The sequence below is a fragment of the Mastigoproctus giganteus genome, chromosome 3, assembly GCF_048544385.1.
Source record: "Mastigoproctus giganteus isolate SK-2022 chromosome 3, ASM4854438v1, whole genome shotgun sequence".
Lineage (NCBI taxonomy): Eukaryota > Metazoa > Arthropoda > Arachnida > Uropygi > Thelyphonidae > Mastigoproctus > Mastigoproctus giganteus.
This window is the reverse complement of record NC_143577.1, coordinates 67,496,303-67,520,051: the sequence shown is the minus strand read 5'-3', so window position 1 is coordinate 67,520,051 and position 23,749 is coordinate 67,496,303. Positions and strand designations below refer to the sequence as shown.

Sequence of the window (23,749 nt, the reverse complement as noted above, 5' to 3'; positions counted from 1 at the left end):
AAGATGTTTAAACCTGTGTTAGCAATATTATTGGGTTTCTAACTTTTTTTTTTACTGTTTTACTTACCAGACTTAACATTTTTTTTGAATGCTTTGCTCCATCCCTATTTTTCCCATAAGCCCTGTTGTTTTTAATGTGCAAAATACCATAACACAGAGATTTTTAAGAACATATGTACCGCATTATAGCAGAACTGACTGTTTATACTCCTCAGGACTCATACACACACACAAAAAAAAGATATACGTATATATAGAAAAGATTAATCACTGATTTCTTGATTTTTTCTATCCCTGAAGTCAGACTGACTGTTTTGCAGTTGTTCACGTTGCTCTTAGAATACCTTTATGGATTGCCAGTTAAAAGGAATTTCTCTTAAATTTAATGACATCTGCATAATGAATTTTAATGGTTTGATGCATCCCCCCCTCAATCAGAATTATTGGGCATATCCCATCAGCCCCAGAGATCTTACTTTTAAACTTCAAATAAACAATCTGTAATTTCAATACTATTAATTTCATATTGCTTAACTTTAATACCATAGTTTCGACTTGCTGATTAGACTACAGAACTAGCAATAAATTCAGTTTACCTTGCTAACCACTGGACTACAGGCTTATTTAAACAGTGCCAAGAAAAAAGAAACATAGAAAATTGCCGTTTTAGTGTTTCTATCTGTATGATGAATGTAGACTATGCTGTTTTTTTTTTTGGTTAAGACTACAAATGGTGAGATTTGACTCTGATCAATGTGATGGTAGCTACAACTGGTTCTTGATTGTGAAATGAAAGGCACTGTCAGCTGCAAAGGATATTGTCACAGTTAGTGAATATTCACTGCAGGGTTGCATATGAGATAGTAGAGAATTAATTATAGCCACTCAGCATTGCTTCTACATTGGTGGAAGACAAAGGTACATAACAAAATTTGGTACATAACAAAAATCAACTTAAGATAAATAAAAAACTGCTATGATGCTCATAGTTGTTTTTTATTTATCACAGAATAGAAGTGACACAAAGTAAAGTTAATGGGACTTTTTAAAAAATTAGGGATTATTATAATATTTTGCCACATGCGCGCAAACGACCCCGAATCCGAGATGAGGTATGGGCGACGCATATTTATGGACTTCTCGTGCAATTTTGATTTTCAAAGTTTCAGCGATTAATCTTAATCGCTGAAACTCTGGAAATCAGATTACACAAGAATTCAATAAATGCATCCCATGCATTTTTCTTCTTTGCCACGAGTCTGATTAGTTCATCTGACATCCATTTATGTCTAAACCTTAAACAGTATTTCTTAGTTGGTTTGAAAAGCCTAGCAGCATTCCAAGATTAATTCCTTGAATGCTTCCCATTTAGAATTTACTGTTGGTAACGTCATCAGTTAATACCACTGCATAGAATTTAAAAACTGTCTGAGACCACTGTTGTCACTTTTACGAAAGCAAAAACCCTTCTCTTTACCCCTGATGGTAGTTACATCTTTAAGTAAATCCCACATAAGTACACTGTGATCACTGCCACCAAGTGGTTCCTTTATATTCAGTATATTCAACCATTGTGGTTAGCAGTGGGTACAATCACTGTTTTTCTTTACTCTGTTGAAAAAAAGGCTTGTGTTCAAGACCCATCTAAATGGTAGGAGCTTTTGTATGTTTTTTTCACTCCATGGTCGAGTTAGTTGATATTGGATGAATATTGCACACTTTTTTTTTTTTTTTTGCACCCAGAAATCTGGTTTTCATCCAGCAAAACAAGCAAACCAGCCATAGAATGTAGTGGGCCCTTGGTATCTGTCGACCTCCTAATCTGTCATTTCTCATATCTGCTCTCTGCTGTTTAATGCTCTTATTTTCTTTAAGTGTCACTGGTGCTCCTATCTGTTCATGTCACAACTTGTCTCGTGTTCTCTATGTAATTTTCAATCACTCAGCAGTGTCAATCTACTTGAAACTTTCTGGTGATAGTTTCTGAAATGAGTTCTCTGTCAATTTTGTGTCTTATTTACTTTATTTTTGTAGTGAACTTGATGCCCATTTCTGGGAAGTTAAATGATAAAGCAAAGATATCAAGAGTAATTCCCAATTGGAAATGAAACTAAAAAATATTATTGCTCACATTGAAATTGGAAAATGAACAAACAAACATGGAATACCACTGATAAACCAAAATATAAAGAAGTTGCGAAATTTGCACTGCCTGCTACAATTAAATGTTTTAGAAACAAAATAAATTAATTTGGATTTCTGATTAACAAATAAGGGAATTAATGTGAATTCCATTTTGATAAAGCAGAAGTCTGATAGTCTCAAGGTGGAAGAAGAAATGTATGTAGAATTTTCCAAGTAAAGGCTGATTTGATAAATTTAAATTTTGGATTGGTAAGAAAAACTTGTGGAATATTGTGTTCAGGTCAGGAGGCCATATTTGAAGCCAGCCATTAAGCTTTTCTAAAGGTCCAAAGACAGACAACACATCTGTTGAGAATAGTGAAAAGATGTTCATATGAGGAGAGAGCACACTAGGCATAATTTTGGTGGGGGGGGGGGGGTATTTGGTTGAGGACATTAAAAACCTGGGGATGTAAATGCAAACAAACTATAGGGAAAACTAGTAGGGTGAACCTCAGAAGATTGGTTGTATTAGCATTAGTAGAGGCATATGATGCAAGAAAGCAAGCTTATGCAGCATCAGACAAAAAAAGTAACCGCTCCCACTTCACCCCTCCATTCGTTCCAAATACCTGTCCAGCTCAGCCTTAAATTTATTTAGGCTATCAACTTCCACAACAAAGAATGGAAGTCTGTTCCAACTACCTGCTGGCTAAAGGCAAACTTCTGCACATCTATCCTGCATCTGTCTTTCCTCAATTTGAATTTATGCCCTCTCAGGTGATTATTCTGAGCAAGAGGAAGAATTCCATCAGCATTGAGCATGCTCAAACCATTCTTTTTTTTTTTTTTTTTTTTTTTATGTAAACCCCAAACACGAGAGGTATTAGAACCTATAGTACTTACTACCGTGCTAGGGTTGGAGGATGAAAGAAGATATTTGTTGACATTGGACTTGAACTTCTGTAGACTGTAATTTTCAGGAAATACGTATGAAGGTTGTTCCAGAAAACGGCAGTTGAATTAATAAATGAGGAAGATGAAAAGTTAGTTCTGTGAGTTTGAAGTTGGACAGTAAATGGATGTTGGCTGTTGGTGGCACGTGTTCGGGCTGTTTTGAAAGAGAGAGAGCGGGAATTATAGAAGCCAATTCAGAAGAACAATGCCCATGGAAGTATCTGTAGAAGAGGCATGCAGCAGAAACAGTACATCTATGAGACAGTGAGTGGAGAGACTTTGTTAAAGATGAATCATTAATTGGCTTAACTGCCCTCTTCTGAATGGAATCAAGAAGCATGAGAGAGGTTTTGGAGGCACCACCCCAGATGTGGGAACAATATTCCATGGCAGGGCGGATTTGTGATTTATACACAGTGAGCAGCTGTTTGGAAGAAAAGTAACGCCGAGAGCGAAAGAGAAAACCAAGTTTTTTAGATGCAGAGGAAGCAATATTTGTAATTTGATTGTACCAAGAGAGATTAGAAGTCAGGGTAATCCCCAAAAGAGATATATCATTTTGCCTAGAAATCGGAGTGTCGCTAAGGATAAGCATAGGAGCAGAAGAATCCTTTTTGCGAGATATAAGACAAGACTGAGTTTTAGAAGGGTTAAAATCAACTAAGTTGTGTTTGCCCCACTGGAGAATTACCTGAAGATCAGCATTTAAGGAATTGGTAGCAGATTTTTAGAAGTTGAAGCTGATTGAGCAGGACAAGGTTTGTCAAAATGGAAAGTGGAATGCAATGTGCTATCATCGGCAAAACTATGGATAGGATTTCCAGTCAATGGAAGAAGGTCATTAATATACAAGAGGAAAAGAGTGGGGGAAAGAACTGAACCTTGAGGGACACCAGCATTAGTGGAGAAGTTAGAAGACAGAGAGCCATCTACCATCACCCTTTAGTGAGCGATCAGAGAGAAAACTGGATAACCAATTAATAAAAACAGTTGGCAAACCATAAGATGGAAGCTTGTTTAGAAGACCTTTATGCCAAACAAGAGTCAGCCGGGCGGGTAAAGTGCCTGCCTGGCAACCCAAAGGTCGCGGGTTCGATTCCAGCCTAGGGCTTGGATCAAAGTACTGCAAAAACCTTGGGAGGTGCATTATGGCCACAGAAGCCTGTGCACCAACTACCAAAAAAAAAAAATGCCAAACACGATTGAAAGCCTTTGAGATGTCAAGAGCAACTACTTGTGTTTCACCGAACCTTTCCATTGAATTAGTCCATAAATGGGTAACATAAGCCAGAATATCACCAGTGGATTGACACTGACGGAATCCATACTGGTGATCGTTGATCAGATGAAAGGTTTCTAGGTAATTTAAGAGTAGGCGGTTAATTGATTTCTCCATTACTTCAGAAAGAGTAGAAGTAATTGCAATGGGACGATAATTGGATGGGAGGGATTTGTCACCCTTTTTAGGAACTGACTGGATATGAGCAAATTTCCAAGCAGAAGGAAAAACGCCTTTGGAATAAGAAAGTGAAAAAAGGCGGCAAAGAATAGGAGTAAGTTCAGGAGCACAGGTTTTGAGAACAAGTGGAGAAATACCATCGGGACCTGGAGCTTTCTTAGCATCAAGATTCGTCAAAATCCTTCTGACATCCTTTTGACGGAAGACCACAGGGGGCATTGAATGTAGCATGTTGGGAATGGTGGGAGGTGTTTTACCAAGATCATTAATACATGAGTTGGAAGAAAAATGGAGGCTAACAGGTCAGCTTTATCCTTGGCTGAACTGACAACAGAACCATCTGTTTTGGACAGAGCTGGGAGCAGAGATAGGCAAAAGTTGCGGCCAATAGCTTTGGCAAGAGACCAGAATGATCGGCTACCATTAGGGCAAGAAGCAACTTTTCTACTCTTAGCCTGTTCAAACTCTAGTTTGGACTGATTAATAACTGCTTTACAATTGTTGCGAGCTATGGTGTATGCAGAAAATGAAACTGAAGAATTAGAACCAAGCCAATTACGATATGCAACATTCTTCTCTTGAACAGCTTTAGCACATTTATTGGAAAACCAAGGTTTAGATAAAGGTTTAGATTCAAGGCTTTATACACCTCAATCAGATCACCTCGCAGATGCCTAGTCTCCAGACACTGTAATTTGCAAAATTTAAGCCTTTCTTCGTAAGAGTAACCCTTTGTTCCATTTACTAATCTTGTTGCCCTTCTCTGTACTCGTTCCAACAGCTCCACATCCTTCTTAAAATGAGGCCTCCAGACTTGTATACAGTACTCAAGGTGTGGCCTGACCATTGCCTTATACAAGGGGATAATCACCTCCTTATTCCTGCTAGAAAAATTCCTGTATATCACTGACAAGACACTATGAGCTACTCTTGCAGACCATTTGCACTGCTCAGAAAACTATATCTGCCTGCACAATTACCCCCACGTCCTTTTTGTTCTCTACCACTGTCAGTGTAGTACCACAGAGTTGATATGTTACTCTGGGTTTACCGCTTCCCATAATACGTAGTACTTTACATTTGTCAATGTTAAACTTCATTTGCCACCTCTCAGCCCATCTGCTCAACGTTTGTAGATCCTGTTGCAACAGCGTACTGTCATTAGTGACCTTAACAACTCCAACCCCGCCAACCTTCGTATCGTCTGCAAACTTGGACATTAAGCTTGATATACCATCATCAATATCATTTATAAATACAGAAAACAACAATGGACCCAACACTGAACCCTGAGGGACTCCACTAATAACATTTGTCCACGATGAGCAGTGTCCATAGGTTACCATTCTCTGTCTTCTCCCACTTAAACATCCCTTTTTCCGTAGCAGCAATTTGCCTCCAATGCCACACCGCTCCAATTTGTGCAGCAGTCTTTCATGTGCAACAGTATCACAGTTTGGATAGTATATTGTTGACTACTGAAATAAACTGTCCTTGAATGGCCGAGGCTAACAGTCTGATAAAGTTTAAATAGTAGCTGAATCAGTAAATCCTGGTGGTGGGAAGAGCATGATAAGAGTTTTTTTTTGTTTTTTTTTTGGGTCTAGTATCCTTGCATTTGTGTAGCTTTGCTAATTAATAGGGCTGTGAGTCAGAAAGCACTGACTCAAAGCCAAAAAATCCAATGGACAGGAAGTTAGATCATCACACGCCTAGTAAACAGTTAAGAATAATTTATAAATAACTTAAAAAGCTAAAATAAACTTTGATAATATGAACAGACGCTTTTAAAATATATACTGTGTGATGATATTAAAAGGTCGTACTGCATCAGAAAAATGCTGAATTGTGGGAATTGCCAGATAATGGGCATCTGGATTAGAGATATTCAGCTATAACCATTTCACTGTGCAACACATCTGATGGCTTACTTATCACACATTTCGAAAGCAGTTCCTCTGATTTTGTCCCTGACATTACTTTATAAACCTGGCTGCTTTATGAACATATAGAAAACTCTTTTATCCAGCTTTTTCAGTTCCTTTTATTACCTTATCAAGGCCATTTTAAATCATCTCAGGTTTTCAATATTTTTAGGCACTAAGTTTTTGCAAATTATTCTTTTCATCCTATAGGATAAAATGGTTCTGTATTTTCATAATCATAATTAGTACCAGCTGTAATAACTATATAAAACTACTGATATTGTTCAGTGAAATGCAAGGCAAATCAGAAATAAATTGTTTATCTTTTCATGGTATTATATCATAGGTTTATTAAATTGCTTTAATGAATTATTTATCACTTTAGTTATATACTTTCACATATTATAGTTCCTTTCCTACTCAAATTAGTTGGAACATGATATTTTATTGAGAGGAAAGTTATATTTTATTAAATATTTATTAAATATTTAATAAAAATATTAAATATTTATTTTATTAAAAATTTAAGGAAAATTTTTTCCTTAAATTTTCCTGTTATTTAATATATTAATTTCAGGTGGAAAGAATCAGAGTATACCATTTAGAAGGCAGCGAATGCAGATAATTGATCCACTTCCTCCACCATCCAATTCATCTTCCCAGTTGCAGCAAGCTTGGCAACAAACAGGAGATACCTATATTGCCAGTATGCTGCAGGTCGCAGAAGGACGTATACAGCAGCTTCAGAAAGAAAAGAATCACTCCAGTGTTGCTGCTGAAAATGCAGAAGAACAAATTAAAGAGTTAAAAAACAAAGTAATTAATTCATACTATATTTATAAGTACAATTGCTTATTGAATGTTACTTTTAGATTTAGCATTAGCAGTAGCTAATAAGTTTTTTAAATTTGAGCTGTCTTCCTGTTACCAGAAGTGATTCAGCCTTTGATTAATATTGGCTAACTTTCTTGTTGATGAGGATGTGTTTATATTATGAGAGATGTTTGAAAATTTTGCAGCCTGAGTATGAAAGGGTAGTGGTACAGTGTTAAAAATTTCTATACTTAATGTGTAGCACTTCAAATAGTAATCCACCAAGTTTCATTCAATTTCAGTAGGGTGCTTATTTAATTACAGGTCCTGAAGTCAACAAACTTGTGTGAATGAGGAAAGATGTACAAAATAAGTCACTGTGCAGTCATCCAGTATTTGGGAAAAAATGGGACTAATGCCAAAGGCAATTCATGAGGATATGGTTACAACACTGGGGGAGGATGCTCCTTCTCATTCCATAGTTAAGAAGTAGGTAACAGAATTTAAATGAGGAAGGAAGAGTCTGGAGAATGATCTACGCTGTGAAGACTGGCAACATTCATCATTCCGGAAGTGTTGACAGTTTGCATGATCTGGTGAGTGACAGTTTGGTACATTGTCAGTATTTTGGGCATTTCCTCTGAATGTATGGGGGGGGTACCAGGTATCTGAGTATTCATTATCCGAGTCCCTGCAATTCCGAGGATTTGAAAATTCAAGATTTAAAGGAAGCCCTTGAGAAAATTGACCAAGCACTTGAATATTTTTGTGAGAACGACCCTCTTCATGATAATGCAACAAAAGTTAAGCACAAAGTTAAAGACATAACTAAATGCTACGTCACAATTTTATCTGAAAAAACACTGCAAAAAAAAACACAAACAACTCTGGAACCATTCTCATCATCATCATGAACTTAATCTGGCTTAGGTCTTTTAAGACCTGTTCCATTGTAGCTCTTGGAGATGGTCTTGATCTCGCCATCGTTGTCTTGGTCGACCCACATTTCTTTTGCCTGTAGGTTTGTAGTTAAAGGCTAATTTCAGGATCCGGTTTGGGTTCATTCTTTTTATGTGGCTGATCCATTTTTTCTGATACCATTTTGTGTAATTTACTATGTTATCTACTTTTAATTTCTCATGAATAGCTGAATTTCTTTGATGATCTAGTCTTGTAAAGCCTAATAATCTTAAAAATCTCATTTGTGTTGCTTCTAGTTTTTGTGCATCTTTCTTATTTATTACCCAAGTCTCACAGCTGTAGAAGAGGGCTGATTTTGAAGTGATGTGCAGTCATAATTTTGTTTCAGTTGTCATTTGTTTTCTGAAGTGGTGTTTAATCATCCCGTTCATTTTATTATATTTTTGTAGTTTAGTGGAACCATTCTTTATTCATAAAACTGAAAAATAGTGTGATTTAAATAAACTTTACTTAACCTTACATTGTTCAACATATTATAATAAAAATTGTCTAATAAAATAATTGTTTCAGTTCCTTCAAACTATTTTTTACTATGTACAAGTACATAATACACATTACGAAAATTTGGTCCCCGTTTTAATTGGAATTTTCTGCAACCAATTATCCTCGGATAAAGAGGATCTGATATTACTGGTTTACTACATAATAACAGAAGTTCTAACTATGAAAAAGGTGTTAGCATGATGGGTCCCAAAGTTGTTGTCAGCAAATCAAAAATGCATAAGAGTTGTCAAGTCAGGCAAACATTTGTCTTTTCACACAGATCCAGCAAATTTCCTTGGATTAGACATGAATCCATCGCATTCAGCCAGAGACAAAAGAGCAGTCCAGACAGTGGAAGTACAGGTCTTCTCCCCTCCAAAGAAAGCCAAGTTATTTCCTTCTGCTAGTAAGGTGATGGCATTGGTTATGTGGGATACTGATGGGGATACTTTCAGAAAGGCCAGACAATCACAGGGGCATATTACACAGACCTTGTGAGGCATTTGCATTAAAACATCAAAGACAAACACTGAGGAAAACTCAGCAAAGGAGTCTTTTTCCACCAGGACAACTTACCGTATTTCCCCATGTATAAGATGCATCTTAATTTTGGGTCTTGAAATTTGAAAAAAAATGTATTACATAAAGTTATTGAACATCATAAATCATAAAATTCATACAACTCATCATTGTCAAAACTCCCATCCATTAGCTTGTCCTCATCTGTGTCTGATGACGAATCACTGTCTTCATATATTGCCTCGTCCTCAGTTCCATCTATGGCTTTTGAAATGCCACACTTCTTAAATGACTTGACAACGATCTCAATCTTGATATTATCCCAGGATCTTTTCACCTAGGTACAAACTTCTCCTATAGTTGGTTTCTTCACTCTTCATGCTGGTGTCAAATTGTCCCTAGAAGACTTCATCCATTGGTTCTATTTGTCTCTCATGGCAGCTTTGAAGGGTTTGTTAATGCTGACATCAAGTGGTTGGAGCTGGTCAAGCCTCCAGGTATGACGGCAAGTTTTGTTTTTTGCTCTGCAGCAATCTTCTTTGCATTTTTTGTTATGTGTGCCCTGAACTGATCAAGCACCAATAGGGCAGGTTTGCATAAGAGCCCACCTGGTCTCCTGCTCCAAACTTTCTCAAACCAGATCTTCATTCCATCCTGATCCATCCAACCCTTGTCGTGAACGTGGACAATCACTTCTTGAGGGAATGTCTTCTTTTGGCATTGTTTTGCGTTTGAAAATCAGCACAGGAGGCAGCTTGGTTCCGTCGGCATAACAAGCCAGAACAACTGTATAATGGCTCTTTTCATGTCCACTTGTCTTTACAGTTTTCACCTCCTTCTTACCAACAGTTCTGTTACTTGGGACATCAAATTGAAGGCGGACTTCGTCCATATTTGCAATCTGTTCCAACTCAAACTGATGTATCTTCCAACATTGAATGACAAAACGATGAAATTCAAGGACCTTCTGCTCATAGCTTTCAGGCATCTTTTGGGCAAGTCTGGTGTGTGTACGCATTCTTAATCCATTCCATTTCGTGAACCTGAAGCACCAATTGTGTCCTCCTTTAAAATCAGTAACTTCTTTTTCATCAGCAATTCTTCTTGCCTCATGCTGAACCATCTTTGTGGACGCAGGAATTCAAATTGCCCTTTGCTCCTCAATCCATATCTTCAATTCCCTCTCTAAATCAGGCCATTTTGCTGACATGCCTCTAATGGCCTTCTTCTGCCATGGCATTTTCAGTTTTCAGTAGGGTTTCTTCTTCCCGTAGCCAGTCTCGGATTGTTTTCTCAGTTGGAGGAGGACCAAACTTATGTTCAGCAGCACGATTTCCATTCACTTTTGCAAACTGGATCATTTTTAACTTGAATTCAGCACTGTACGAAAATCTTTTCTGAGCCATTTCTGGGCAGAACATGACAAAACGTAACCTGATATACCGGTAACAAGTGCGAAACAATGTGCGCAAAGACAAAAAGTGCGAAAAATGCAAGTGAAAAAAAATCTACAACCACTGTATAAGACGCACCCAGTTTTTAGACCCCAAATTTTTCGAAAAAAGGTGCATCTTATACATGGGGAAATACGGTACCTGCTCACAAGTCTGCCGTTTCTCTGGCTGCATTGCACGAGTGCAGCCATGATATCTTGGACTACCCCCCATATTCACTAGATCTAGTACCATTGGAATTTCACCTATTTCCTAATTTGAAAAAAATACCTGGACTAATTCGAAAAAATATCAACCATTTTTTCATTGACAGTGACATCATTGCTGTAGTAGATACATTCCTGGAGGTCCAAAAGAAAACTTTCTTTGCAACCAGAATAAATGCATTGCAGCATTGGTGGCAGAAGTGTATTGACTCCAAAGTGAACCATGTTGAAAATTAACATGTTACAAGACTGAAATAAATCTTTCATACTCAAGGCATGAACTTTTGAAATGCCCCTTGTAAAGTGGCAACACAGAACAATTTTTTTTTTAAATGTTCTCTTGTATGTGATTAACTGTAATATTTTTTTGTTCGTGCTAAAGTAAATTACTCAGTAAAGGAGAATTGGACTAGTTTTCACTTAAATATTATGTTAGCAAATAGTAAGGAAAGTGCAGTGCAATTTAATATTCTATTAAAATTCTCCCTTCCACCTTGTGGGGTATTTTGCATACTCTAGATAGGATTTTTATGAATAGTTTTTAAAACATTTTTCTTACTGCTTTAAATAATCTTAAAAGACATAGTGGATCATATTCCAAAATGCAGTCATCACTTGTTAACGGGAAAGGGATAAAAATTAATATTTTGCTGTTATGATTGCGATGAAAATGTGATGATAGTTATCAATCTCATGGCTTCACAGATACAATTGTAAATGGTGAGGGACATACACACTGCATTGTTTGTTTGACCATCTTGCTTTGGTTAATATGATATATAATAAATTACTATGCCACCTGAAAACAAAAGATGTTGAGTTTTCCAGTAAGCTTTTTTTTTTTTTTTTTATTTGCAAGATAGAAGAGAATTTTATAAAAGTTACTACATCTATCTCGAGCTCTGTTTGTATCCTTCCAAATGTTTTATGAAATTTCTAAGTGTAAAAAAAGCTGATGCAATTGCCAGAAGACTTATATTCCCTGTTGCAGTTAACATAGTTTCAACTATGCTGAGTGAAACTAGTACAAAATGATTTTTAAAAAATTCCCTTTAAAATGATAGAGTATCCTGTCATACTGAAGGTATTCCTGAGGATTTTAATGAGGCAATAGTTGAAAAAGTACAATTCCATCCCAAAAGTTTAGAATATTCCTGAAAATATATGAAGTGTAATATGGTTTAACAGTATATGTTTGCACAAGATATTGCAAAGGTTTAAATATTATTATTATTATTATTATTATTCTAATTAGTGACGAGCATAATTGAATGATTAGTAATTGAGAGATTTCAATAATCAAAATTCAAATAATCAAACTATGAACAAGTTGTCATTTTCTTTGTGAGTATTATCTGCAAATATTAGTATTGGCAAATGATGCAAAAAGCAAGCTTATAAAACATCATAAAAAAAAAAAAAAAAACCCTTTCCATATCACCTGTCCATCCACTCTAATGATGTATCTAATTCTTCATTGAATTTATTCAAATTTCCCACTTCTACATCAGATGTAAGTTTGTTCCAACAATTAACTACTCATTTGCTGAAGATAAATTTCTGCACATCTGTCCTGCAATCATCCTTTTTCAGTTCAAATTTATTCACTCCTTGTGTGTAGTCAGTGCAAGAGGAAGGATTTCATCGGCATTGTGGTTACTCAGACCATTCAGAGCTTAACCAGAACTGTAGCTCTTTTCTGGTAAGAGTACCCTTTTACCAGAAAGGTACTCTTACCTTTTGTTCCTCTCATTAATGTTGTTGCTCTTCTCTGCTCCTGTTACAATGGATACACATCCTTCCACAAATGAGGCTTCCAATTGTGCAATAGTTCAGCCACACTTTGAGTACTACATACTCAAAGTGTCGCTGAACTATTGCCATATACAACAGATTAATTTCATCCTTATCTCTATTGGCAAAATTACTGCATATCATTGACAAAAACCCATGGGCTGCCCTGGCAGCCAGTGTGTGCTGCTCAGAGAACTTCATATTTGACTGCACTGTTACCTCCCCCAGCTGTTTTCACTCTCCTCTATTCTGAGTGTGGTGCCAAAAAGTTGGTACATTGATCTGGGATTACTGCAACCCAAATGAAGTACCTTGTATTTTTCAGTGTTAATCTTCAATTGCCACATCTCAACCCATCTACCTAATTTATCTAGATCTTGTTTAGTAGTACACCCTGATTATTGTCATTAATCACCCTGCCAGTCTTCACCGGCAAATTTAGATACTAGGTTGAAAATGAAAATAGCTCCAGCACTGAACCCTGGGGGATGCCAGTAATAATATTTGTCCAAGAAGAGCTGTGCCCATTGATAATAACAACTCTTGTTTTCTCCTTAACTTGTCCTTACTGCCAATATTGACAGTCATTACTTACATTTTTTTCACCACGATGAAATCATCCTGTAAAGAGTATAAATAATGAGTTTCAAACTTTCTTGTATGTGCTATTATAACCTCCTTTAGATCTGTCTTGTTTCTTTTTCTTTCTTTGGAGGTTGATTTAGGAGCCTCCACACATTCTTAAAGTGTTTATATTGAAACTGGGTGGAACTGGGTGCCCACTCTAAAACATTGTTTTATTATTTTGGAGCCACTTCTTGGTGCTGTTTGAATTGTGGGCAAGTTCCACAATTGTGCTTAAAAGTGAAAGGCATGTGTAGAAAATATTCTGATAGCAAAAATAACAGTTCTTCAATGAAAATAGATTTATATGAATATAAATTAAATCAACCTTTGTGAAATCGAGACACATTTGCACATATCTAGGGCCATAGGGACATAACATGAATTAATGGATGTTAATATACTTATGGTTAACGATTTGCTTAACTCTTTTTCTGCTGGTTTTAATATGACTGTATAAATTCTGTGAGCCCTGGTTGCCTTATTTACTTTTAACTTGAACAGTTTCTCTTCCTTTCCTCCTATCACAAAATTATTTAACTCCCAATTAGAATTAGGTATGTCTATTAGGGGCATAGAGGGGGAACAGGTATTCTGTGTGTTATCAGACCCTCAGTCTAAAACACTGACGGATCCAATATCTTTCTATTACAGAAGATTTAGGAGAAGTCCGGTTGGCCTGCCTCCCTAAAATCCACTCATGCACACCTTCTTTTTGGTAAGCCCTGTTACATCACTTAGGTGGCAACGAACGTGTAGAGTGGTTCTCTTCAAGATGCCTGGTCAGCGTGAAGAGGAAAAGACCAAACCCTCCAGCACATGACAGCATGATGAAACAAATGGCCCTCAGTCCCCAGTGGCTTTCACTCCCCCTCTTACGGCAGCGAGAGGATCAGAGTGGATGCAGAGGGTGCTAAGAATCCCTGGGTATGACCAGGCTGCCATTCACGGAAACTCAACTTGGCCTGTTACAACGTAAGATCATTCATCGGTGAAGACAGGTTATTAGAGCTGGAAAAGGAACTAGAAAATGTGAATTGGAATATCATCGGTTTGGCTGAAACAAGAAGAAGAAATGAATCACTTTTAAGTTTATCAAGTGGAAATCTGCTGCACACCAATGGAAACAGTGAAAGGAGCGAAGGTGGAGTTGGGTTTCTGGTCCATAAAGATATAAAAAATAACATTTTGGAATTCACAAGTACATCACCAAGGGTGTCAAGACTAATACTCAAGATTTCTAAGAGGTACAAGCTAAAGGTTATAATGATTTATGCACCAACATCAAGCTATGATGATGAAGAGGTTGAAGAAATGAGAAGTGAGTTTTCTACTCATCTTCTAGATGAGCAGAAAACTCACTACACTATTATTATGGGGGACTTCAATACTAAGGTTGGAAAAAGACAAAACAATGCAGAAAGGGGAACTATAGAAAATTTTGGAATTGGTGAAAGAAATGAAAGAGGTGAAAGACTTGTGGAATTTTCAGAATCTCAAGGATTGTCAGTAATGAACACTTTTTATTTTAAGAAAAGGGTGAACAGAAAGTGGACATGGAAGAGTCCAAATGGATTGACAACTAATGAAATCGACTTCATCCTCACTAACAGAAGATATATCATGAATGATGTTACCATACTGAATAAGGTAAATGTTGGAAGTGATCATAGAATGGTAAGATGCACACTTGATATAGATAAAAGAAAGGGAAAAACTGACTCGAGTAAATAATACTAAGGTCTTTGAAATAACAGAAGAGGAGAAAAAGCAGTATGTACTGGAACTTAAGAACAGGTTTGAGCTTCTGCAGACTGCTCAAGACCAAGATATCGATGAGGAATATTACAACTTTCTGAAAGTGATTAAACCCCAAGAAACCTATAGGGAAAAAGAAATCCAAAGAAGAAAAAATTAGTCAAGAAACACTTGTCATGATGAGAACCGAAGACAACAAATGAAGAGCAAGATAAACACTGACAAGGAGAAAATTGAGTATACTGAGTTATGCAAAGCCATTAGAAAGAGACTCAGAGAGGACATGAGAAAATTTAACACAAGAAATGTAGAACAAGCATTAAGGGAAAACAAAGGACTTAAATCAGCAGCCATGAGCAGTAATACAGAAAGACAAATGATACTTAAACTGAAGAATGCTGATGGTGTACTTATAAATAGCAGAGAAAGCATAATTCATATAGCAGAAGACTACTATGGAGAATTATATGAGGAGTGAGGTAATGATGCCAGCAGTGGGGAAGATAGATCGCAAATTAGCATCACATACGACATACCCGATATTCTTCTTGATGAGGTAGAACGTGTGTTGAAGAAAATGAAGAATCAGAAAGCCTCGAGGGAAGATGAAGTTACTGTAGAGTTGTTAAAATTGGGAGGAAGAGACATAACACAAAAACTGACAAGACTCTTCACGAAATGCATTAGAAAAGGTGTGACGCCTAAGGAGTGGAATAATGGTCATAGTTTTTCTGCATAAGAAAGGAGATAAATCAGAAATTGGAAATTATAGACTAATTAGCTTGTTATCCCACATCTACAAGTTGTTCACAAGGGTCATTACTAACAGATTAGAAAGAATACTTGATGAGAATCAATCGAAAGAGCAAGCTGGCTTTAGGACAGGATTCTCAACTATGGATCATCTTCACGTAATATCACAGCTAATGGAGAAAGCAAATGAATATAAAACACCATTATGCCTGGTAAAGACAGTAGGAAATTTAAAATCGAGAAAGGAGTTCGACAAGGAGACACAATATCTCAGAAGCTGTTTACTGCTGCCCTTGAGGAAGCTTTCAGAAGATTAGACTGGAAGCAGAAAGGAGTCAATGTGAATGGAGAGTACCTAAACCATTTACAATTTGCAGATGACATTGTGGTCATAAGCCATGATCCCAAAGAATTAGAGGAAAATCTTAATCAGTTATGCAGAGTTAGTAAGGATTTTGGACTAAAGATGAATATGGCTAAAACAAAAGTAAGGATGAACAAGTATGCCACAGAAAGGAACATAATGATTGAAGGTGCAGTAATTGAAAAGATGGAGTCATATACTTATCTGGGACAAGTTATTGGCTATAATAATGATAAATGGCTGGAAGTCAAGAGAAGAATAAATTTTGGATGGATAGCATTCAGGAAATATAGTCACATACTGAAGAGCAATATAACATTTGACTGAAACGTAAAATAATGAACCAATGTATGCTCCCCACCATGACTTATGGAAGTGAAACTTGGGCACTCACCAAAAGAATGAAAGAGAAGTTGAGAACTACACAGCGAAGGATGGAACGAATTATAATGGAATCAGACTGTTAGATAAGAAGAGAAACACATGGATTAGGCAGCAAACTCAAGTAAAGGACATTCTTATCAAAATTAAAGAACTAAAATAGTCTTGGGCAGGACACATAGCTCGAAGACATGATGACAGGTGGACTAAGAATATAACAGAATGGTATCCAAGAGGAGCTAGAAGAAAACCTTGAAGACAACAGCGGAGATGGATAGATGAAATTCATGAGTTTGTGGGTAGTAAACGGATGGCCATTGCACAAAACAGAAGGAACTGGAAAGTTGGTGGAGAGGCCTTCATTTTGCAGTGGATTGAAAATGGCTGATGATGATGTCTATTATATCCCATCCCAAAAACTTCATGTGTGAATATTGATACAAAATGACATTCGTATCCAGTGGACCAGATGATTTATTATTATTATTATTAGTAGTAGTAGTAATAGCAGTAGTAGTGGCATAGTATACAACAAAGGAAGGTTATAAGGTATTAGCAAAAATAAATAAATAACTTGTCATATCATCTATCCGTCAACCTCCAATAATTTATCTACTTCTTCCTTGGATTTATTGAAACTATCCATTTCCTCAAAAACAGATGGAAGTTTGTTCCAACAATCAAGCACATGCTAGCTCAAGGCAAATCTTTGCTCATCTGTCCTGCAACCATCCTTCCTCAATTTGAATTTATGTTCCCTTCAGGTGTATCTTCTGACCAAGAGGATGTAGGTTCGAGCCCGTCACCACCAAATACGAAGGATGCGGAAAGGTCAGGGACTGACCACCGCATATCCCGGAGCAATATGGCCTTAGTTGCTAATGCTCCTAAAAATCAAACAACAACAACAACAACAACAAGAGGATGTATGTCATCGGCATTGAATTTGCTCAATTCATTTAAAGCCTTAAAATCTCAATCAGTTCGCCTCACAGGTGCCTTGTCTCTAGACGCTGCGATTTGCAGGTCTACATCCAGACAGGATGTGCAATTTATGCATTTGCATAAATGAAACCTGTCTATTTTTTCACTTCACCAGTCTCATTGCCCTTCTTTGCACATGTTCCAACAGATGTACATCCTTCCTAAAATGAGGCCTCTAGACCTATATGCATTACTCAAGACATGGCCTAACTGTTGCCTTACACAATGGGATAATCACCTCTTTATCCCTGCTAGGAAAGTTGCTGTATATCTTAGACAAAACCCCACAAGCTGTCCTGGCAGGCATCTGCATTGTTTAGAGAACTTCATATCTGACTGCATAATTAATTGTAGGTCTTTTTCATTATCCACTACCCTGAGTGTAGTACCACACAGTTGATACATTAATCTAGATTACTACTGCCCATATGCAGTACCTTGCATTTGATAAATTTCAACTGCCATATCTCAGCTCATCTCCTTAATTTTTTTAGATCTTATTGCAGTAGCTTGCATTGATTACTGTCAATAACCATCCTGCCAACTTTTGTATCATCTGTAATTTTTGGACATTAAGCCTGATTTATCTTTATCAATATCGTTAATAAATATTGAAAACAACAATGTACCCAGCACTTAAACTGGGCACTCCAGTAATAAAATTATTCCAGTAAGATCAGTGTCCATTAATAACCACTTTCTGTCTTCTCCCACTCAGCCATCCATTTATTCAGAGCAGTAACTTGTCCTTAGTTCTGTGCTACTCTAATTTGTGTGGCAGTGTTTATGTGCAACAGTATCAAAAGCTTCACTGAAATCCAATACCAAAATTATTTTTTGCATCCAGTTCCTTTGTTATTGCATCATAGTATGCAATTAAACTGGTAAGACATGATCACCCTTTAATAAATCCATGCTGTGACTTAAGTATAACTGCACATCCTGTGTGGATGTGGACCTGCATTGCTTTTTAACCAGACTCCATTATATTGCCAGAAAAAGAAGTTAAGCTAATTATTCTATAATTATTCATGTCACATTTTGATCTCACTTTGTGAATTGGGGATATATTCACACACCTCCTGTCCACAGGGATCACTCCTGAATTCCAAGGTACTTGCATAATTATGGCTAAGGTTTTTGTTACCTTCTTTGCTGCCTCTCTTAATATAATTGATTATATTCTGTTCACTGTGAAGGCTCTCCCATTGAGTTGAGCAGCTGAGAGCTTGATAAGCCCCATTTTAATTATTTGATGTTATCCACCCTGTTCTTCAAGCTCTCTCATAAATGCCCATCAGAAGAGTGAGTTTGCACCTAATTTCCTTATACTCTTTGTATCGAACCCAGACAAATAAATCCTCATTATTTGATGCAAGAAAGCAAGCTTATGCAGCATCAGCCAAAAAAAAAAATAAAGTAAAATAAATAAATAAAAAATAACCACTTCCACTTCACCCCTCTGTTCGTTCGAAATACCTGTCCAGCTGAGCCTTAAACTTATTTAGGCTATCAACTTCCATGACAAGGGATGGAAGTCTGTTCCACCTACCAACCACCCACTGGCTAAAGGCAAATTTCCACATATCTATCCTACATCTGTCTTTCCTCAATTTGAATTTATGCCCTCTCAGGTGATTATTCTGAGCAAGAGGAAGAATCCCATCAGCATTGAGCATGCTCAAACCATTCAAGGCTTTGTACACCTCTATCAGATCACCTCGCTGGTGCCTAGACTCCAGACACTGTAATTCGCAAAACTTAAGCTTTTCTTCGTAAGAGCACCCCTTTGTTCCATTCACTAATCTTGTTGCCCTTCTCTGTACTCGTTCCAGCAGCTCTACATTATTCTTGAAATGAGGCCTCCAGGCCTGTATACAGTACTCTAGGTGTGGCCTGACCATTGCCTTATACAAGGGAATAATCACCTCCTTATCCCTGCTAGAAAAATTCCTATATATCATTGACAATACACCATGAGCTACTCTTGCAGCCCGTCTGCACTGCTCAGAGAACTTCATATCTGCCTGCACAATCACTCCCTCCCTTTCATTCTCTACCACTGTCTGTGTAGTACCACAGAGATGATACGTTGCTCTGGGGTTGCTGTTTCCCATATGTAGTACTTTGCATTTGTCAATGTTAAACTTCATTTGCCACCTCTCAGCCCATCTGCTCAACCTTTCCAGATCCTGCTGCAGCAGCATAGTGTCAGTAGTGTCCTTGACAACCCTGCCAACCTTCGTATCGTCTGCAAACTTGGACATTAAGCTTGATATTCCATCATCAATATCATTTATAAATACAGAAAACAATAAAGGAACCAATACTGAACCCTGAGGGACTCCACTAATAACATTAGTCCACAATGAGCAGTGTCCATTGATTACCACTCTCTGTCTTCTCCCCCTCAACCACCCCTTTATCTCTAGCAGCAATTTGCCTCCAGTGCCACACTGCTCCAATTTGTGCAGCAGTCTTCCATGTGCAACAGTATCAAAAGCCTTTCTAAGATCCAAGTATATAATATCAAAGTTATTCCCTGCTTCCAGTTCTTTTGTGACTGCATCATAGTATCCAATCAAATTGGTCAGGCAAGACTTCCCCTTAACAAAACCATGCTGTGTCCGAGCTATAACCGAAGTGTTGTCTAGATGATTCTGCAGTGCTTCTTTAACCAGTGCCTCCATTAATTTTCCGGGAACAGAAGTTAAACTCACAGGTCTATAATTACTTGTGTCAGCCTTTGATCCTCCTTTGTGAATTGGGGTCACATTTGCACATCTCCAGTCCATGGGTACCTCCACTGAGTCCAAGGAAGTTCTCATAATTATGGCTAAGGGTTTGCTTACTTCCTTTGCTGCTTCCTTTAATATAACTGGATAGATCCCATCCACCCCAGGTGCCTTTCTTGTGTTTATCTTCAACAATTTCTCCTCCACTTTACTCTCAGTTATTACAAGATTCTTTAGCTTACTGCCAGAGTTGAACACACCTCTGGCATTCCCCTCGCTAAATAACTCCTCATGTGTGAATGTCGATGCAAAATATTCATTTAGTTTGTTAGCTACCTGAGCAGGATCATCAACAGTTGACCCATCGATATCAAGTGGACCAATCTGATTCATCCCCTTCCTTCTAGAGTTTACATAAGTAAAGAACGCTTTGCTGTTTTTCTTTGCATCCCTTGCCAAGGATTTCTCGTAATCTGCCTTCGCCTGCCTAACCTCCTTTGTAACGTGGTTACAGATCAACTTGTATCTATCATAGGCTTCTGTGTCACGTGTTAATTTGTATGTATCCCATGCATTTTTCTTCTCTGCCATATGCCTCATTAGTTCATCTGACATCCATTTAGGCCTAAACCTTGAACAATATTTCTTAGTTGGTGTGTAAAGCCTAGTATCTTCCAAGATAAGTTCTTTGAATGCTTCCCATTTTGAATTTGCTGTTGGTAACATCATCAGTTGATCCCACTGTATAGAATTTAAATACTGTCTCAGTCCATCGTAGTCGTCTTTATGAAAGCAATACCCCCTCCCTTTACCCCTAATGGTAGGTACCTCTTTGAGTAAATCCCACTTCAGAACACTGTGATCACTGCCGCCTAGTGGTTCATTTATCTGCAGATTCTTAATGCATGAAGAATCACTACTGATAATCAAATCAAGAGTATTACTCCCTCTAGTTGCCTCCTGAACATGCTGATGTAGAAAACAATCATCCAATAAATCCACAAAAGCCTTGCTAGTGTTTGAGTGACCAGCCCCCAAATTCCAGTCAATATCTGGGAAATTAAAATCCCCCATTATAAGACTCTCTGATTTACTGGCCCACTCTATTTCTCTGTACAGTTTCTTATTATACTCATCAGAGTCATTAGGCCTCTAGCACACTCCTACTCTCAATTTTGATCTCCCAATGCTTATGTCACACGAAACTGACTCGGCACTGCACTGTCCAGCGATGTCGACTGGCTTCACTTCCTTGGATTTTATGTGTTTCTTAACTAATAGCATAACCCCTCCTCCCTTCCTATCCTGTCTATCCTTTCTGTAGATATTGTACTCCCAAAATTCCAGTTCTACATTCCTTATATCTGTGTGACACCACTTCTCTGAAATCCCAACAATATCTGCCTTTGATGTTTTGAGCAATACCTCAAATTCATCAAATTTATTTACTAAACTCCTAGCATTGGTGTACACGCAAGTATACATGCACATGCTCTTCCTCTTAGCAACCCTAACACAACCCATGTGTTTACTTGTATCCCCCATGATTCCCAGCAATCTCTGAAATATCCTGCATCTTATTTTCCAGGCTGCTGCTCATTCCAATAGAAGCAGTGCAAGAATCACTTTCTCCTCTGCCAGTGGCTACTGTTAATCTATTAGTCCTTGTATCCCTCCATTCTAGCAGTTTTCCGACCCACCTAACACTGCCTCGATAGCATCAGCAAACATTCTTGCACCCTTTCTATTTAAGTGTATCCCATCCCTAAAGAAGCAGTCTCTCCTGTTAACAAGTACAGACCAGGCTGAAAAAAATTCTGCCCCTTGAGCCCTGCTCAATCTTTCCAGGGCTGAATTGATCGACAGGGCTCTCATCATATACTCATGTCCTGTCCCTGATAGATCTGCAAAAATCACAGTAGTGCGTTTCTTTAGTAATAGTATTCGCCATATAGTGCAAGGAAGCCACAGGCTTTTTCTGTACAGGCAACAAAAAAAGAAAAAAAAAAAAATCCCAAGTAGATAAGAAAATACAAATTATATACTTCCCTCCTCACACGGGTAAGTATCCAGTTGACCTTTGAATTTATTCAAACTGTCAGCCTCAACTACCTGTGAATACAACTTGTTCTAGCAATTCTATGACTCACTGGCTAGAAGAAAATTTCCTGCAATCTAATCTAAACCTCAAACCTCAAATTTATGACCCTAGTTTTGGAATTCTTTTTAATAGTGAGAATTCTACTTTCATTTATTTTACTAATCTCTCTCTGAGAGCCTTGTAAATCTCAATGAGGTCACCTCTGAGGTGCCTGATTGCCGAGCATATAATCGGAGTCTTTGTTCATACAGTCATCCTTCTGCCAATCTCACCATTTGAGTTGTCCATCTTTGGACCCTTTCAAGAAGCTCAATATCCTTTTTGAGATGAGGTCTCCCTTCTTGAACACAGTATTCCAAATGTATCAATGGTTTTTCCATCTGGTGGATCTGGGTATTCTTCTTGTTGCATGCTTCCAGTGTGATGTGTGGCCAATGGGATCCGCCAGTTGCAGGTAATGACTCATGGCATCGTCGAGGAGGTTCCAGTCATTCTTCATTGTCATGGGGTCATTTAGATTTGTATGCTTGGAGAGGATTCTAGTCCAATCAGTTTGGTCTGTGCTGTCAATTTAGGAGTACTTGTAGGGTGTATTGTCCATTGTTGGCAGCTGCATGGTAGACTCTCCTTCTCGTGAACAGTTTTTGTACAAATTCCATGAAGGCTAAGTAGTCGTCCGTGGTGTCCAGCAGGTGTTGCTCCATTCCGCTAGGCAAGTAAGTAATCCAAGTGATTAGGATGCTGCGTCATGCTGCATCATGGAGCTGACAGTCGTAAATGTGGTGCTGCCAGCTCTTAAGCCCTCTGCATGTGCAATCAGAGTCCTCTTGGATTCCAAGGAGAGACAGCTTTGCATTGATGGCTCCATGGCCCTTTAGAAGATATGTTGTTTGTAGGCCAGGGGAGAACCAACTAAGTGTCCTGGGGTAAACTCTAGTCATGTTCGGAATGAACCTTCTTGTAATATCTCCAGTAGAAGAATTATGCCGTCTGTACTGCCATGTACTCATTGAGCCTTTTCTTTTCTGCTGTCTGGTTTGCAGTGTGGTCTGTTGTGTATTCCAAACAAGTTTTAGTTGTGCCTTTGGTTAAGTGATATAGGAGTCCTCTTTTTATAATTTCCATGTCCAGTGGGAGAGCTCTTGCTAGCACTTGCAGTGTGTGTGTGTGTGCTGACTGACTGACTGACTGTACTATAAGCATGGGTAATGGACAATAGGATGATTCTCTGAGATGAATCTATGATTTGCTTATTGGTGGCGTGAGTGGCCTTGTGATACCACACCTCAGCAGCGTACATAATAATAAGCTGGCCAAGACCACAGTCCCTTCGG

At 37.9% G+C, this 23,749-nt stretch overlaps 1 protein-coding gene across 1 annotated transcript in view; it reads left to right on the top strand.

Moving 5' to 3' along the window:
- Window positions 1-23,749, top strand: part of LOC150088059 (centrosomal protein of 135 kDa-like) — a 507,662-nt gene that overhangs the window by 49,915 nt on the left and 433,998 nt on the right. The window contains exon 4 of the mRNA XM_090369998.1: window positions 7,043-7,281. Coding sequence (XP_090226124.1) covers window positions 7,043-7,281 — 239 coding nt within the window. The remainder of the gene's footprint in view (window positions 1-7,042; window positions 7,282-23,749) is intronic.